This window comes from Equus quagga, chromosome 7, assembly GCF_021613505.1.
Source record: "Equus quagga isolate Etosha38 chromosome 7, UCLA_HA_Equagga_1.0, whole genome shotgun sequence".
In the NCBI taxonomy this organism is placed as follows: Eukaryota; Metazoa; Chordata; class Mammalia; order Perissodactyla; family Equidae; genus Equus; species Equus quagga.
The window spans coordinates 21,765,138-21,783,129 of record NC_060273.1 but is presented as its reverse complement, the minus strand read 5'-3'; the positions used below and the strand labels follow the sequence as shown (position 1 = coordinate 21,783,129).

The 17,992-nt window shown below is 54.3% G+C and overlaps 1 protein-coding gene and 1 long non-coding RNA gene across 2 annotated transcripts in view; one reads left to right on the top strand and one right to left on the bottom strand.

The window, feature by feature from the left end:
- Positions 1 to 34: 34 nt before the first annotated feature.
- On the bottom strand, positions 35 to 4,814 carry LOC124243073 (uncharacterized). Its single transcript, XR_006889588.1, has 2 exons — positions 4,724 to 4,814; positions 35 to 367 (listed from the first exon to the last, which is right to left on the bottom strand). It is a non-coding gene; the product is annotated as an uncharacterized LOC124243073 (long non-coding RNA).
- The window catches only part of ATP2A1 (ATPase sarcoplasmic/endoplasmic reticulum Ca2+ transporting 1), a 15,704-nt gene continuing 1,782 nt past the window's right edge, over positions 4,071 to 17,992 (top strand). Inside the window, exons 1-18 of the mRNA XM_046668672.1 lie at positions 4,071 to 4,379; positions 4,806 to 4,823; positions 5,228 to 5,310; positions 6,685 to 6,789; positions 7,505 to 7,643; positions 9,607 to 9,687; positions 10,566 to 10,651; positions 10,803 to 11,100; positions 11,291 to 11,457; positions 13,344 to 13,432; positions 13,697 to 13,799; positions 14,043 to 14,174; positions 15,419 to 15,541; positions 15,668 to 15,886; positions 16,557 to 16,892; positions 17,127 to 17,347; positions 17,450 to 17,652; positions 17,842 to 17,927. Of these exons, the coding sequence (XP_046524628.1) occupies positions 4,262 to 4,379; positions 4,806 to 4,823; positions 5,228 to 5,310; positions 6,685 to 6,789; positions 7,505 to 7,643; positions 9,607 to 9,687; positions 10,566 to 10,651; positions 10,803 to 11,100; positions 11,291 to 11,457; positions 13,344 to 13,432; positions 13,697 to 13,799; positions 14,043 to 14,174; positions 15,419 to 15,541; positions 15,668 to 15,886; positions 16,557 to 16,892; positions 17,127 to 17,347; positions 17,450 to 17,652; positions 17,842 to 17,927 (2,607 nt within the window). The 5' untranslated portion in view covers positions 4,071 to 4,261. The remainder of the gene's footprint in view (positions 4,380 to 4,805; positions 4,824 to 5,227; positions 5,311 to 6,684; positions 6,790 to 7,504; positions 7,644 to 9,606; positions 9,688 to 10,565; positions 10,652 to 10,802; positions 11,101 to 11,290; positions 11,458 to 13,343; positions 13,433 to 13,696; positions 13,800 to 14,042; positions 14,175 to 15,418; positions 15,542 to 15,667; positions 15,887 to 16,556; positions 16,893 to 17,126; positions 17,348 to 17,449; positions 17,653 to 17,841; positions 17,928 to 17,992) is intronic.

Genomic DNA, 17,992 nt, shown 5'->3' with positions numbered 1-17,992 from the left:
GTTGTTGTTGTTTTAAACAAAATGGAGAAGCATAAATAAATAAAAGGGTTTATCTCAGTTCCATCATGATGGCTGTGGCCAGTGTTTGCAGTGGGGGCTGGGAGGTGGGGGTCAGGAAGGCAGCCCACTCAGCGTTGTGAACTCCAGACCGGAGGGGCCGGAGGGCTGGGTCAGATTGAGTCCCTGTGCAGTCGGCCCGTCGTTCCGCTGTGGGTTGTCCTGTTGGTCGAGCGGTAAGTGCAGAGCCAAACAGTGCTTCTTGGGGTTTCCAGCGAAGTTCTCTTAATGGGACAGGATTATTAACAGCAGGATTGATGTTCTCCAAGGGCCTTTCCTGCTTTGAATTCTTCAGTTAAGCCTTCCTATCCTGGGGGAAAGCAGGCAGAGAAAGATCATGGGAGTGGGCCGGGGGCATGGTGGCTGTGTTAGGAGAGATTTAATGTGGCAGCCACAGAGTGGCTGCAGAGGGGCCCAAGGGCAGGCTGACTGCCCTCCTTCCCAGAGCCAAGCTGGGAAGCTGGAGCATGGATGACCAAAAGCACTGTCTTCCAGTCGTGGCTTTGCCTCTCACTTGCTGTGAGGGCCGGTCAAGGTGTAGCCCCTCCAGGCCTCAGTATCCTCATCTGTAAAATGGGAAGTTTCATCTAGGTTGGAGCTGCTGACATGATTTGCTTGACCTGGATAATGTTCCCATTGGAGTTCACGTAAAAGTTCAGATTATTGGCTTCTCATGAAAATCAGAAGACAGCCTCACAGAGTCCACCTTCTACATCTGCTCCATTCCCACCAGCCCCCTTCACTCACATGGTGTGCCTGGCTCTATGGGCATCTGAGTGCAGCATCTTCCCTTCCTCCCACACTCCCCTCCTTAGACCCAGGCTCTGCTCTCTGAACTGAACTGCGGCTCTGCCCTGCTCCAATGGAGGGCACCCCTGGGCTTCCTTTCTGGGGGTGGTGGGTGCCAACAAGGAGGAGCCAGGTTCTGAAGACTCTCACGTATTTTCCTTGGCCCTCTCCCCTCCCTACCTCCATCCAGCTCTGCCTCTTACCATTCTGCCTCTCACTTTCCCTCCCAGGCAGCATGGAGCCTACATGCCCCTCAGCCTCTCCCCCCACCTCCAGGAGGCCCTACCCATGCTTATGACCTTGCTATTCTGGGCCTTGTGTCCTGTTGGGAGATGGACAGGAGACAGCTGGGCTCATAGGCCACCCACGCTGGGGGCTAGCTGGGGGAAGCCTTCTGGCTCTCCTGGTTTTGTCTAATCCCTGGGGCTCCCCCAAACCTTGGCTTCAGGAGACTGGGAATAGAATCGGCTTTGCAAAAATGGGATGGTTTGGGGATCTGGGTGCTGTGTTCTCAAAGTGAGATGGTGAGTGAAGGCTGTGGTGCTCTGGGGTAAGCAGGACCTGATCCTCTCCTAATCTAGCAGCAACTGTTGCTGTGAGGCTCCCCCCGCCCCCAAACCCTGCCAGCCTTCAGGGACTTGCCTTCAGAAGATGAGTGGGGGAGGGGTAGGAGGATTCCCTCAGCCCCCAAGATTTGTGTCTCTTGGCTTAAGGAGCCTAAGAGACTACTCCCCTCTAAGCCTTTCCTTATGAATTGTTAAACTGAAGTTTGGAGCTGGTCAGAGATTGGCCAGGCTCTATCTCTATGTCCTTCAGAGCTAGGCCTCTACTGTTCTCAGCATCAGCCATCAGGCAGAAGAGGAAGAATGTCTTCCAGCTCTGGGCTTGGAGACCCCCAGTGGGGGAGTCCAGGAGAGCGCCTTATGTGCAGCCTTCCTCCATCCCAGTTCACACCCCCAGCCTCCCTGATGCTGATCCTTTTGCAGTTCTTGGCTGGTGGCTTTCCCTCTCTGGCTTCCGTTTCCCCCTCTCAGAAGTTGAGGGAGGTAGAAATGAATAACCTTAAAGGGCCCCGTTGGCAGTGACATCCTGTAAATCCTGCCTCCTTTCCTGGCTTCTTGCTCTCAACTCTCTTGAAGTTGCGATCTCTCCAGTCTTCTCCCCGTTCTCCATGTTTGGGCATTCCTGCTCCTTTAAGACAGTGCCCCTGTCACTCCTCCAGGTGGTGGTAGGGAGAAGCCAGCCAGCGCCAAAAAGCTTGGCAGATGCTAAGCCTGACTCTGGCCTAAGAAGGTGGGTGCTGGGCCAGGTGGAGGTGCCTGTCAGTGTGACCCCCGACACTCATACCCCATTGTCTAAGCCCCCCCAATCCCAGGTCACAGCAGGATTTTGCTTCAGGGGAGGGGTTTGTTAGAACCATGAAAAGGGGAAGGGAAGGAGCGCGGTGTCCTCAACTCACCCTGGCAGCTGCCCCTCCCCCCAAGTCCAGGCATAGGAAGGGATGAGTATGGGGGGATAAATCCTTAAGTTCCATCTACCCCTGCTGTCCTACTCCCCAAAAGTAGGGCTTCCTTTCCTTTGCCCCGCTGTCTCCTATGCCATTGTCTGCTTAGGAACTTGAGCGCCGGAGAGGAAAACAGCCTTGAGAACCCTTTTAGTGGTCCATGTTTCTCATTGTTCATCTCAGGAAACTGAGGCCTGGAGGGAGGAAGGACTTGAGACCAGGGTCATGACGCTCCTTCTTCCCCTCGCTGACCTTTCACCATTATGCTTACTGAACCTCTCTCTTCTCTCTGCCCTCCTTTCCTCTGGCCTCACCCCACGCTACCCTCCGTCTGCTCCTCCAGCAGCTGCCCTGGTAGTAATCAAGAGACGCCCCCGTCCTGGAGTAGGGGTGGGGGTGGGGGGCTCAGACAGCTGCTTCTCTGAGGAAGCTGACACCAAGGCCAGCCGCTCAGCTTTTGCACCCAGCCCTGGGCCCCTGCTGCCCTGGCTGCTGCATGCCTGCTCTCTGCTGTCCCCTTTTCCCACTGCTCAGACTTCCCTCTGACCCTGGCACCCCCGTCTCTGCTCTCCCAGCTCTCTTCTGTCCTCATTTCCCCTAGACCTGACCCATGCATCTGCCTGCTCCCCATTCCTCTGGTCTGGAGCCTCGGTCATACCCAGCTCACCCAGGCCTCTTTCCTGGATGCCCCCTCCCTCATGCCTCTTCTGGTGGGATGCGCCCAGCACCTGAGCACATGGCTCTGATCCTCTCTCCCCTTGAGGACAGATTCTTCACAGCCAGGGTGGAGTGCGGACCATACACTGGGGTCTGCCTTGAGTTAAAGAGAGCACAATGTGGGATGAGGTGACCCTCATTTCATGTCTTGGGGTGACCTCTGCCCCGATCCTGAAACATTTATCCCTCCCCCTCTGCCATCAGCACATTCTGTAGCTTCTTGGGTTACCCTGCTGCTGGGGTATCCCATTTTCTTGGTGGGGGGGATTCTTTGTCAGGGATGGGGGGCCCTGAAGGCTATGTTCCCAGAGGCCGAGTTAGAGCGATGGGGAGGGGGGAAGTTTAGGGGAGAGACAGACAGTCCTGGCTTTGCTCACCAGGGCCTGGACACTAAATCCCTTGTTGTTGGCTTTAGCAACCCCTCCCTAGGGTAGGGTTACCATCTTCTGCCCTATCCCTTTGACCCTCTCCCCTCTTGACTTCCCCTTGTCCCTCTAGAGGCACTTCCTCTGGTCCCCAAAGGATGTTCTCCTCTCTTCAATCCCCTGAAGTTTGGAGGATCTCTGCTGCCCTTTCAACAAAATAGGCGAGGAAGAAGAAGACTGTGACAGTAGAAACAGGTTCAGGGTGGATGAGACGGGAAGAGAGGTGCGAGGAAAGCAAAAGGCGAAGGCCTGAGAGGTGGAGCGGGCTTATGGGAAGAACTAGGGCGTGAGTTTGGGATAGGAAATCCAGTGCAACTGAGGAAGTCAAAGCAATTGGGGTCAGTAGCAGAAGACAGAGAATGAAGTCTCTCCCTGCCCCCCCTGCCCCGGGGCTGGGGCCACCTTAGCTTCCCTCATGAGTGACATCTCAGGCTGCAGCCCCACTGTTCCCCCTCTGTCAGCAGAAATATCTCTCTTCTGATCCCTCCTGCTGAAGTCTCAGCCAGCCAATCCCTGATCTGGAGGAGGGGGGAGCCTGCCCCCCCACTCTCTCATAAGGACCAGCTGGGGGTTGGGGGGGTGGCCGGCTGCTGCAAGTGGGACTGGGTTAGAGCTTTGTGGAGGGAAGAAGAACCTGGGGGGGGGGGCAGGAGAGAAAAAAGAAGAAACCCAGACAAACAGGCAGGTGGACTCACTGAGGAAGGCTCCCCACGCGTGAGAACCCTCCAGAAGGAACACACCGCCCCCTGGCCCCCAGGAAGGGAGCATAATGGAGGCTGCACACTCCAAGACCACAGAAGAATGTTTGGCCTATTTTGGGGTGAGCGAGACTGCTGGCCTCACCCCGGAACAAGTTAAGCGGCATCTGGAGAAATACGGCCCCAATGGTAAGTGTCCCTTGGAGAAGAGACTGCTAACAACTTCTTGTGCCCCCTACAATACACACACACACACACACACACACACACACACACACACAAATACGGCCTTAATGATAAGTGTCCCTTGGAGAAGAGACTGGTAACAACTTCTTGTGCCCCCTGCAACACAAACACACACACTGGAGCCTCACCCTTAAGGGTATCTTAGGGAGGAGCTGGGCCATGGTCCAATGACTGCAGGGGGGAAGAGGATCCTGAGAAAACGGTCCCTGAGCCCCAGAGTTTTAGGAGGTTTTATGGGATGACCTTGGTGAACCTCAGATGGCCTTTTGGTGGCCTGATTCTCTTACCTTAGCCACAAAGTCCTTGATGCGGGGGGCATTAGACTGAACCTCAAATGAATATGTCCTTTTCTTCTTTTTCCCTGGGTAGAGCTCCCTGCTGAGGAAGGTAAGTTGTTGGAATCCCTGAGCTCTGGTAAATGACCCTCCCTCTGCTCTGGGCCCCACTCCTTTCTCTCTGCCTTCATCCTACCCACTCCTGGGCAGATATCCCTCCCCAAAGGTTAGAGTCTGGCTGGAGGCAGAAGTTTCCAGGCACATTCTCCTTGAAGCATCCAGCCCTTGAACCACTGCCCACCACATTGAGGAGCCTGGTGGCTCCCTCAGTCCTTCTCTCAGTACCAAGTGGCCTTGCCCATCACCCCAGAACCTTCCTGCTCCAGGCTGTAATTCAGGGCACTCTCAGTCCCTGGACCCCAGCCTGCACCTGGAGTCCCAGCGCTTCATCCATCCATCCATCCACCAGACCTTAACCCTGGGAGTGGGGCTGCCTCCTCTTGCCTCTTTCCCCAGGGAAGTCCCTGTGGGAGTTGGTGGTAGAGCAGTTTGAAGACCTCCTGGTGCGGATCCTTCTCCTGGCTGCCTGCATTTCCTTTGTGAGTGTGGTAGGACATCTGGGGGCTGGCTGGGTGTGTGGGTTGCAGGAGATCTGGACGGCCTGTTGGCAGAATGCTCCGAATTAACCTGTTGCCCTCAGCATCCTATTCTAACAGACCAGAACTGAGGGAGGTGGGAAGGCGCTGATTTGCATCTTCCTGTGTCCTCCCCCACACCCTGCAGGCAGGTTTTATTTTAAGCTTTAAGGGTGTTCTCAGCCAAAACACTGAAGCTAAGCCACCCCTGCAGCTTCAAGAGCTTCGAGGGCTCAGGTTACCCCCAGAGCCGGCTCCCCAGCCCAGAGACTCCCTGGCCACCACTACTCCCAGCATGCCCCGGGGCACACCACGCCCTGCTCCACCAATCCCTGAGCATCCTGACGCCCATGCCCCGCCCTCCTGACACTGATTGGTTGAGGCAAATACTCCCTCCTAGAGGCGGGAAAGAGCTCCTGGTGCGAGGATGGCTCCAAATGCCCCCGAAAGCCCAAACCCCTCATCTGTCTCCCAGCTTCACCACCCTCCCTCCAATCAGGACTGGAACTCCTGGGTCCCCATCCTCACGCTCCTGGCCTGACCTTCGCCTTCCCCCGCCCATCACAGCCTCAGCCCTGCCTGCCCACTCTCCAGGCCCTGCCGTCTCTCGGCCCTAGAGCTTCCCTCAGCACCCACCATCCCAGCAGTCCATCCTTAGGGAGTTTCTTCCTTAACATCTTAGTCCTGCCGGAAGACGAGACTCTAGAGGCAAAAGAAGTCTCCTCATCTCCTGGTCTCCTTAATGGAGGCCTTGTAGGCCCCTGAGTCCTAGCTGGCAGGGCCTCCCTCCTCCCTTCTCAGATTTGCTCCTTGACATTTGCCTGTGGCTGTTGCCTGGCAGTGGCAACAGCTGGGGTGGGGTGTGTACAGGAGGCCCCGTAACACTATCCCCACCTCCTGCTCCCTCATGAAATCAGAGCTTCCCTGCCTTGGGCTATGGGGGAGGGCTGTGGGTGGGCCAGTCGCCTGCAAGGACCACAGGGTTTTTCCTATGGAGTTTTGGCTCCCATGGGATGGATGTAGCTTTGGGGGTAGTTGGCTCGAGTGTCCCCTGAGGTTTGTTTACAAGCCAGCAACTCAGTCAGGGGAACCTAAAAGCATTCCCAGTTAATCCCTGAGGTGTGCATGTCTGTGCCCGCCTGTGCCCGCTGAATAAGAGCAGCGGCAGTGCCTATGTGAGTATGCGCCTTGGAGCATGGAGAACCTCACACCCACATGGGGCTGCAGCACTCGCATGGTGCCCTGCCCTGTTTGTCCACACATTCTCACCTCCATCTCCTCTCTTTACCCATTTGAGGGGCTTTCTTACCTGTTATTCTCCCTTCCCCTGCTCTCCAGGTGCTGGCCTGGTTCGAGGAAGGTGAAGAGACCGTCACTGCCTTTGTTGAACCCTTTGTCATCCTCTTGATCCTCATTGCCAACGCCATTGTGGGGGTTTGGCAGGTTAGCTTTGACCCCGCCTCCCTCCTTCATGTCCTGACACTGACCGTGAAGCCGGCCTCCCTCCCTGTCTTCTCCTCCTCCATGACTTGCCCTGGGCTAGGCTTGTTCTCTGGTCCTATTGCCCAGTTGGGAAATGGGACAGAGTGTTAGAAAGAGGTGGGAGACTGGTGTTCCCACTGTCACTTGCTGACCATATAACCCTGGGCAATTTCCTTCATTTCTCTGAGCCTCAGTTTCCTTATCTGTAAAATGGGGCTAATCATCCTATCCCTCAGAGATGTGGGGAAATTTAACAAGATGGTGAGTATGGAAGCGCCCAGCCTTGGCCTGCCATACGGTAGAATTTCAATAAATGCTAGTTTGATTTCCTTCTTTCTCTTCCCTTCCCACCCTCTATTTTTCCTGTCCCCTGCTTTCTGATTTCCTTTGATTCTTCTTTCCTCTCTTCCCCAAACCCTTTACCCACTTTCAGCCATAGGGGACAGTTTCCTCAACACAAACACACCTACCCTTGTGTGGGGTTTGTCTGCTTCCCTATGTCAGGAGCCTGGGCTGTATAACATGCCTCCTCCCCTGTGATGCCTGGAAGGTTTCCCCCGAGACTCTTGCCGCTGCTCCTCCATCTCCACACCCCCTAATCCTCCCCCACCAGTCCCCTCCCATTCCACAACTTCCTTCCTTTGATGACCCTCCTCTCATCCACCCTGTCCCCCAGGAGCGTAATGCAGAGAACGCCATTGAGGCTCTGAAGGAATATGAACCCGAAATGGGAAAGGTCTACCGGGCTGACCGCAAGTCAGTGCAAAGGATCAAGGCTCGGGACATTGTCCCTGGGGACATTGTGGAAGTGGCTGGTGAGTGATGGAAATGAGTGGTCCAGGATGGAAGGCCTTGGGTTCGAGGCCAAGGAGATGTGTATATTGGGAGTCGGGGCTGGCCAGCCCCTGGTCCTGGTGTCCAAGATGTAGCCAGGACGGCAGAGTCTTTGCCTCTTCTTCCCAGACTCCTCAGGAGGTCACCCCAGGGCATTGTGGCCACAGCACCCCCTCCCTGCCAGAGTCTCAGCAGGAACAGCCAGTCCTGTCCCTGAAGCTGCAGGCAGACCCCCTGCTCCCCTCCTCTCGCCCAGCACTTGCAAGCAACAGGTGGAACCCAGTCTCTGCCAATGGCTCTGTCTCCACCCCCCTCCTGAGCCTGGCTTCCCTCTCCTTCCACCCACCCCCAAGCTTGGTCAGCTTTAAATCTTGACCTCTCAGTGTCCTTGAGGCCTCTCAAAGGGGAAGGAGCGAGGGTAGAAGGGAAAAGGGGGGCCGAAGGCTCAAGCCCCCGCCCATGTAAGGGAAACTCAGGCGCCAGCAGAGAGCACGGGACCTGGGAGCAGAAGAGCTCAAGGAGCGCCCCGCCTCTGGGCTGAGGGACACTTAATGCCTGACGGCAGGGTGGGGGCCGGGGGCTAAGATTACTGGGATTCTGCCCCCTTCAGCGGTTTTTATATTTGCCCTGTGCAGGCCTTCCCCCGTCTCCAGGCCCCTGGCATCGGGGAATATATCTTTCTAGGCCTGCTTGCCTCCACCAGACACTCAAGTCACCATCATGGGAAGCTTGGGGAGAGGGAGGGAAGGCAGGCAGAAGACCCTGGTGGGCCATCACAGGGCCATCTTGCCACAGTGAGGGTTTGGAATCAGCGCCATGAATCTCTATAAATATCCCTTCAGCTTGGGTGACAAGGGTGTCCCGCCCAACTCTGTCGCCAACCTGCTCCCTCTGTCAGCTTCCTCTGGCACAGGAGGAGGGACCTTAGAAACAGAGGAAGGAAAGTGATCAAACCCTGTCCCCGGTACTATCCATGGGAGCAGGCGGGATTAAGCAGAGGCCCTGGGAGGTGATTAACCTCCTCAAAGGTTTCTGAGTCTGGTGGGGCATCTGCCTCGTCAGCCTCCCCCCAGCATGGTCTCTGTTCTGACCCACTCTTTCTGTGCTTCTCCCTTGGCCTCCCCCCTCTTTCTCAGCTCTCTGGGCTGTGTCGCTGCCCTTGCCCCCCCACTCCTTGTTTCTTGCAGCCCTCCCCTTCTCTCCTGCACAACTCCCCAGCTCACTCACCAGGGCTCCTGGCCTTCCTTCAAATGCTCAGACAGGGCCTGGCAGGTTTCTGATGTGCAGACCTGCGCCCTTTGCCTGAGCCGCTCCTCCCTCTCCAGCGTCCTCACCCTTGTATCTCCCTCTCCATCACTCTCTCCTGCTTCGCGCTCCACCTTTTGTCTTGGGTGACAATGACTTTTTCACTTCCCCTAGTTTCTCCTGTGTCTTCCTGCCTCCCCAGCTGTTCACCTTCATTCTCTTCCCCCGACACACTTCTCTCCGACTCACCCTGTTTTCCTTAGTTCTGTTCTTGCCTTGCCCTCCTCACCTTTCTCCCTCTTATTTCCCTCTCTGTTTTGCTGTCATCCATTCTCAGTTGTATTTTCTCCTTATACAACTAGATTGTTCCTGATTTCCCCGTCAGTCACTCAGTACACGTTTACTGAGCATATGTTATGTCCAGGCGGGATGCCAGACCCTCCCTCACAGGGCTTCCAGCCCAGAGGGAGAAAAGCATGCAACCAGGGGGACAACTGGAAGGAGTGTTAAGAAGGAGATGCTTGTTGGGGCTGCAGGGCAACATGCCGGGACCCAACTCAAGCCCAGGGGGGCACCCAGCCTAGGTGACCCCTCCAAGACCTGAAGGATAAGGGGAAGTAGTCAAAGACTGGGGGTTTTCTTAGGAAGGAAGGAAGCCCCCTTCTCAGCTGACTTCACTCTTCTCTACTCTCTCCACAGTGGGAGACAAAGTCCCTGCAGATATCCGCATCCTCTCCATCAAATCTACCACCCTGCGGGTTGACCAGTCCATCCTGACAGGTCTGGTGGCCTGGGTGGGAAGACGCACCAAGGGGGTGTGGGATGAGGATTTGGTGAGGGAGGGGCTGGGTGCACAGGGATGAAATTCCAGGTGGATAAAAGAGAACACTCAGCAATAGGGCCCCCTCCTGGTTCCATAGCGGCGGCCGTGTCAGCGCTGCTCAGCTTTGTTCATTCTGTTGCAAGCCTGGCACAGGGGTCATGGGAGAGGGCAAGACATTTGAACCCATTCTCCAGATGGTTCTTGACCCATCCCTTCCACACAGACATATGAACATACTCACCCAGAGAACTATGCTGTCTCCTGAAAAGTCCCCAAGTGAGGAACCATAGATCCTAGGACAAGATGGAAGGTTCGCATGTACTTGAAACCATGGCTGCTTCTGTTTCTCCTCTGGGAGAGAGAGGGTGAAGAGCCAGTGAGCATTCCCCATGGTCCAAGGAAGCAAGGCTAGGCTGGCCCAGGATGATTGCCTGAGCCCCCGCCATGTGGGTGAGGGAGGTAAGGTCCCAAGGGTGTGGGCCTCTCCCTCCCAGGAATGTGCTCCACAGTTGACAGTGCATTTTCACATACATCAACTTATCTGACTTTCACCAAGACCCTGTTCTGAAGAGTACGTATTATTGTTCCCATTTTATAGAGGAGCAAACAGAGGTTAAGTGACCCAGAGTCATGCAGCTTTTAAGTAGTCAAGCAAAGTCTTTTTACTTTAAATGAATGGATTTCCCATTTGCCTCCAGTGGCTTCTTCCAGAGTCCGGGATTGTTGCTTGGTCCTTACCTGGCCCTGTCCTGCCAAGCAGGGAGGGAGTTAGGGATGGGAAGTGTGGGAGAAGGACATGATGTCATCTGAAAACCCCTTGGCCCCTTCTCCACAGGCGAGTCTGTATCCGTCATCAAGCACACAGAACCTGTTCCTGACCCCCGAGCTGTCAACCAGGACAAGAAGAACATGCTTTTCTCGGTGAGCCATCCAGGGCCAGCTGTCATGTGCTCAAGCCAGAGGCCCTTTTCTGGGAGAGGCATGGCGATTGAGAAGAGATGAGGCCCACAGTAGGGAAATGCAGCATGATGGTTACCTCTTGCCTGATTACTTGACTTCTTCACCTTCCCAGGGCACCAACATTGCAGCCGGCAAGGCCTTAGGCATTGTGGCCACCACTGGGGTGAACACTGAGATTGGGAAGATCCGCGACCAGATGGCCGCCACAGAACAAGACAAAACCCCGCTGCAGCAGAAGCTGGATGAGTTCGGGGAGCAGCTCTCCAAGGTCATCTCCCTCATCTGTGTGGCTGTCTGGCTCATCAACATTGGCCACTTCAATGACCCAGTCCACGGGGGCTCCTGGTTGCGTGGCGCCATCTACTACTTCAAGATTGCTGTGGCCCTGGCTGTGGCTGCAATCCCAGAAGGTATTGTAGCCTCTCTTTCTCCTCCTACTTGCCAATCTCAACTGCAAAGACCCTTTTTCCAAATAAGGTAACATTTACAGATTCCGGGCATTCAGACTGCTTGTCTTTGGGGTTATTATTCAGCCTGTCGCACTAGCTTTCCCTCCCCCCTCCATTATTCTTCCTTCGTTCTCTCTCCTGCCTCCCACAGGCCTTCCTGCAGTCATCACCACCTGCCTGGCCTTGGGTACCCGCCGGATGGCAAAGAAAAATGCGATCGTGAGGAGCTTGCCCTCTGTAGAGACGCTGGGCTGCACCTCTGTCATCTGTTCCGACAAGACAGGCACCCTCACCACCAACCAGATGTCTGTCTGCAAGGTCAGGGAGTGTGGGGAACATCCCACTCAGAAGACTGCCTCTGGCGTGAAACGAGCCTCCAAAGACGGGGCTACCTATTCCTCACTGGCAGCTTCTCATTTTGGCCTAGGAAATGCTCAGAGGGCAGATCGACTGCCATCCTGTCAGCCATGAAGGGATCAGAGAGGCCCCTCCACCCTGGCCAGATAGCTCCCTCTAGCCACTGTCCGTGTGCCAGATGCTGACTGCCATGTGTTACCTCTAATCCTTCACAACAGCCCCGTCACGGGAAGGTCTCGTTAACCCCATTTTTCAGAAGAAGAAACTGAGGCTCTGGGAGATTCAGTGCGCAGTTAGCAGGTAGCAGAGTTGAGTTTCAAACCCACGTCTTTCTGGCCCCAGAGCTCCTGCCTGCGCACCAGACCACGCTCCAGTGTGGTCATCCATGACAGGCTTGGGCACCCAGCCACACTAATCTTGAACAGCATTTCCTAATCCGGGGCTCTTCATCTTTTCTGTGCCTCAGACTCTTTGGCAGTCTGGGCCTATTCTCAGTATAGTATTTTCTTTTTTCAGTATAGTATTTTAAACATATAAGATTAAATACATAGAATTCTGTTTTAAAAATATATCAGATTACAGAGGAAACCAATGATTAAAATACAGTTATCAAATATTTTAAAAACAAATTTGTGATTTGGTAGCACATATGCTTCTTTACTAATGTATTAAATAGCAAATTCTAGTGGTCAGTCTGAGAACCACTGCAATGTTGAATCAGTGATGAGGGCAGATGCTATTTTGAGGGCTCTGTGACAATGTGATGTGATAGGAAAGTATCTGTGGTTATATTGGTGGCAGAGTCACAGGTTTTGCAAATACTTGTGTGGTCCATTCATAATTGGAAGGAAATACTAAATGTCAGTTAGAGAGAAAATAAAAGATGTGATTTTTTTTTTTTTTTTTTTTTTTTGCCATCAAGTTCACAGACCCCTTGGGAGGGCAGTTGTCCATGGACCCCAGGCAAAGAACCCCTGCCCTAAACAGAGTTCTGTGGAATAGCATGTCCACGAAATGTAAATTGCTGTTATGAGAAGCAAGGGCTGTGCGGTCAGATGAGGGTGAGAAAGGCTATACCCTTAGCCCCTTGGGTAGACCCACGTGTCTGTTGGCATTTGAAAGGCTCGAAGAAGCCTGATCGAAAAGAGGTTGGATTCTGCTTTGTTTAACCCAGAGTTTCCCAAACGTACTTGACCACAGAATCATTTTGTCTTGGAACACGTCTTAAGGCCAGTCCTGTCCGCACTTGCTCTGCTTCAGGGTGGGCTGCCCTCCTCTGGGCACTGCCTTCTCTACATCCCTCCAAAGCACAAGCTTCAAGGCCAGGCTGCAGGCTTGTGCAACTGGCTCCTGTCGTGTTTCACGAAAATGAATTAATTGCCCACATTTGAAAGTCAAGAGATTTCATAGGAAAATAACCTGACTTTCTAGCTCTTCCTGGAAAACTGGCAAAACTGGAAGATCTGGCCACGAGCAGCTGGAGCTGTAGATGGGCCATGTGCTAACAGGTGGACTGGTAGCTGCGTCCCCAGCACACCTTGTTGTGCACGTCTTATTTTATTAACTGATCTAAAGGAGCCTTGAGTGTGACCTGCAGTCACTTTTGTCTTAAGGCCACTAACACAGAACTTGGAGAATGATTGCAAGGGAGTAGGGGAGAGGGGAAGATGCAGGGAGGACAAAGGAAAGGCTTGGTGGGGGTTGGGGGGGCGGTGGTAGGAAGTTCGGTTAGTCAGTGCACATGGCTGGGCAGAGGGAGCTTAGGAGCACGGGCCTCCCCTCGGTGCAGATTGCCTTCAGGGATGGGGAGAGTTAGACCTCTGTGTGCACGCCCTTTTCCCCTGCAGATGTTTATCGTCGACAAGGTGGATGGGGACCTCTGCATTCTGAACGAGTTTTCTATCACTGGCTCCACTTATGCTCCAGAAGGGGAGATGTAAGTCTCCTTCGAGTCTTCTCCCCAGCTCCTCCTGCACCCCCCTCACCCTACATTTTCCCTAGCACCCTCCTCCCTAGTTTTGTCTTCCTTTCTCTCTCCTCTTCCTTCCCTGACCTTGTTCTCTCTCCCACTTGATCTCCAAGTTGATTGCCGTCTCCCTGGCCTGTCCCTCACTGTTTTCCCCACGCTCTCTCTGCATCTCACTCCCTGTTCTTCTCTACCTGTCTGTTTCCCTTCCTTCCTCCTCTACCCCACTGCCAGCTTGAAGAATGATAAGCCAGTCCGGGCAGGGCAGTATGATGGGCTAGTGGAGGTGGCCACCATTTGTGCCCTCTGCAATGACTCCTCCTTGGACTTCAATGAGGTAACCTCTTCACTCCTGAGGCAGCCCCTCCTTCCCCTTCCCACTGGCTCAGAGTCTAAGCCTCCTCAGCAGGCCATAAGGAAGGGGTCATGGGAAGAAAGTCCCTTGTCCCAAGTCCTTTCCTGGGTGTACGGGGAAGAGAGTGGCTCGCTCCCTTCCCATTCTAGGTGGAAGGTGGGTCTGATAGGGCAACAAGGGGCCAGGAGCCCAGGGCACCTACTTCTTCCTCCTCTGCCCTCTCAGGCCAAAGGTGTCTATGAGAAGGTAGGTGAGGCCACTGAGACGGCACTCACCACCCTGGTGGAGAAGATGAATGTATTCAACACTGATGTGAGAAACCTCTCGAAGGTGGAGAGAGCCAATGCCTGCAACTCGGTGAGTCTGGGTGCCCCCTCCCCAGGATCACACAGACCAGGACCCAAGGAACCTCAGGAGGCAGAGGCCCCCAAGTTGGGCTGGGCAGGGCCTCCCGCCCCATGCTGGGACCCCAACCAGCACAAGCAGACGGCCTCTCCAGAGCTTTGTTGGCCGGGTTGACTTTGGCTGGGACCTACTGTCCCTGGATTTATACCAAAGCTTATACTAGGCTCTTTCTATTGCCTAGCTGCAACATCCCTAATGAATTTAAGATCACTTCTTCCTGTTGTGTCGCTAGGTGAAAGGGACAGAGCTGGACAGAGAAACCACAAGTGACCTATCCCGAGGCAGCCCCGATTTCGACTATTATCCCTTTGTCTCTAGAAGCATACTTGTTTTTATCAGATCTGAAGACCTGATTTAGGATTTGGGAAATATAACTAATGTGTATTCCTCTGCTTCCCCTTGTCCAGATGAACAAGCCCAGTCTGTTACTCTCTCTCTAAGCTCTGGTCTCTGTTGAATTCCTCTGGGGTGTTATGTTCCCCACATTCTTTTTTTTGTATAGCCAAGATGCTCATTGCTGCTTTATTTAATATAACAAAAATAAGGAAAACAATCTAAATATGTATCAATAGAGGATTCATTTAAAAAACTTACAAATGATAAGCATCAACTTATTTTTCATTTGTTGTTATTTCTGTTTAGTTTTATTTTATTTTGTGGAGAAATATCCATAATGCATTTGGTGAAAAAAGGCTCTCATTCATTTTTATGGCATATTACTGCATGCCAGGCACTGGGTCTGCACTGTCCAACAAACACGTATCTCTAGAAGCACATATGGTATTTAAATTTAAATTAATTAAAATTAAATAAGAGTGAAAACTCAGTCCTTCAGTGGCACTGGCCACATTTCCCCTGCTCAGCAGCCGTTGCTCAATTGTGCCATATTGGACAGTTCAGATTACGGAACATTCCCATCAGCACTGGAAGGTCTGGATGGTGCTGTACTATGCGGTCCTGTTTCTGCTGTGCTTAAACTGGACACTGTAAGACAGTGGCAGCACTAGCCTTGGAATTCTCTCCGTTTGTGCTGTAGGTTCCAGACTTACCTTTCATCTTAGGGTCTGCTCTGACCTCTAGATCCTTTTTAACTATGTTTTAAGGGCTCTGGGACTCTTCACTTCTAGCACAGTACTGTCGCTCTTTTCCCACCAATCTCACGTCTGGCCTCTCCCTCCCTGTCTCCTCTCTCCCAGGTCATCCGCCAGCTAATGAAGAAGGAATTCACCCTGGAGTTCTCCCGAGACAGAAAGTCCATGTCTGTCTATTGCTCCCCCGCCAAATCCCGGGCTGCTGTGGGCAACAAGATGTTTGTCAAGGTCAGAAATCGGAATGTGCCTCAGTCCACCTCTTCTTCCAAATGCTGAAGCCCTCTCCTATCCCTGCCCCCTCACTGTGCCCTGGAAGGAAGATGGTAGTCTCTGAATGCTATTCTGCTCTCCTAGGGTGCCCCTGAGGGGGTCCTCGACCGTTGTAACTATGTGCGAGTTGGCACCACCCGGGTGCCCATGGCAGGGCCCGTGAAGGAAAGGATCTTGTCGGTGATCAAGGAGTGGGGCACTGGCCGGGACACCCTGCGCTGCTTGGCCCTGGCCACCCGGGACACCCCCCCAAAGCGAGAGGATATGATTCTGGATGACTCTGCCAGGTTCATGGAGTACGAGGTGAGCAGATGGAGCCTTGAATTGTCCCAGAGTCTTTCGCCTCACCCCTCTCCCACCCTTGTCATTGCCTACTTCGTCACGGGTCCTAGCAGCACAGGACGTTAGAGTTTGAGAGAACCTTAGGAATCCTCTAGTTCGATTCGGGGACCTGTCTGCGACAGGGTGAGGTGCTTGCACCAGAACAGATGTCAACCAGGTCACTAAGCATACTCAGCTGACATACTTCCATAGTGACATCTTCTTGATGCAAGAAGCAGGGCATGACCTTCACGTGGATGTCAGCTCCTATTCTTGTAGAGGTCTGACTCTGTCCGCTCCCTTCATTTGACAGAGGGGACACTGTGGCCCAGCAGGTAACATGAATTTGCCCAAAGTTGTAGACCAAGTGAATGACCCTGCTTAAAGCAGAAACCAGTGCTCTAACTTCCAGCTCGCGTTCTTTCTATGAAAGGCCGATGGGCCTTGCACTGCCAAGCCTGCAGTATACGTGTGAACAAGGGATATGTCCTCCCCCTGAGCTGACAAGGCCCCACTGAGGTCTGAACACCAGGCCCAGGGTCAGCTCTCCCTCCGGCCCGCTGACCCTTCTCCCCATCTCCCCTAGAGCTTCCTCCCTGGCTTATTTTCCAAGTCCCTCCTTGACCCTGTCATCTCTGCTCTGTCTCCCCAGACGGACCTGACCTTCATTGGCGTGGTGGGCATGTTGGACCCGCCCCGCAAGGAAGTCACAGGCTCTATCCAGCTGTGCCGCGATGCGGGAATCCGAGTGATCATGATCACTGGGGACAACAAGGGCACAGCCATTGCCATCTGCCGACGAATCGGCATCTTTGGGGAGAATGAGGAGGTGGCTGACAGGGCCTACACGGGCCGGGAGTTCGACGACCTGCCCCTGGCCGAGCAGCGGGAGGCCTGCCGCCGTGCTTGCTGCTTTGCCCGTGTGGAGCCTTCCCATAAGTCCAAGATCGTGGAGTATCTGCAGTCCTTTGACGAGATCACGGCTATGGTGAGGAGACCAAGGGGGCTGCCCAGGCTGGGGTCCGTGTGGAGTCTGGCATGGGGTGGTCTGCTTAAAGTCCACTGAGATGATCATCCTGGGGAGCTGGGTGCCCAGGGAGGGGGGGAGCTGAGTGGGGGCCCTGGGGAGATGCACAGAAGGGAGGGATTCAGGCCTCATGGAAGAGTCTGAAGGAGGGGTGTGTGGAAGGGGCCAGGTTCCACCTTGTCTTTCTTCTCTCAGACCGGTGATGGCGTCAACGATGCCCCTGCCCTGAAGAAGGCAGAAATCGGCATTGCCATGGGATCTGGCACTGCTGTGGCCAAGACTGCCTCCGAGATGGTGCTGGCCGACGACAACTTCTCCACCATCGTGGCTGCCGTGGAGGAAGGCCGAGCCATCTACAACAACATGAAGCAGTTCATCCGCTACCTCATTTCCTCCAATGTGGGTGAGGTGGTCTGGTAAGCAGCCAGGGTGGGCATTCAGGAGGAACTCAGGGCTGGGTGGGGGATGACCACAGATCTGGGAGGCAGGACAGACATGTGACCACCTCCTTCTGGCAGCATCTTCCTGACAGCAGCCTTGGGGCTGCCTGAGGCCCTGATCCCCGTGCAGCTGCTGTGGGTGAACTTGGTAACTGATGGGCTCCCGGCCACAGCCCTGGGCTTCAACCCACCGGACCTGGACATCATGGACCGGCCCCCCCGGAGCCCCAAGGAGCCCCTCATCAGTGGCTGGCTCTTCTTCCGCTACATGGCAATTGGGGGTGAGCAGGATGGGACCCATGATCTTTCCCAACCCTTGGGATTGACCTTCTCTCTGGGACAGCGGCTCCCCCAGTGCAGCCACGCTGCTGGGCCCTCTTCCTCACCCAGCTCTTCATGGCCACGAGGCCCTCTTAACACTTCCCATCTCCCCAGCCCTGACCCCGACTCCCATCTTCTCTCTACCACAGGCTACGTGGGTGCAGCCACTGTGGGAGCAGCTGCCTGGTGGTTCTTATTTGCTGAAGATGGGCCTCATGTCACCTATAGCCAGCTGGTAGGGGAGGATGGAGGAGGGAAGAGAAGTGGGAAGCAGGAGGGTGGCATGGGGGCTTCTGTGGC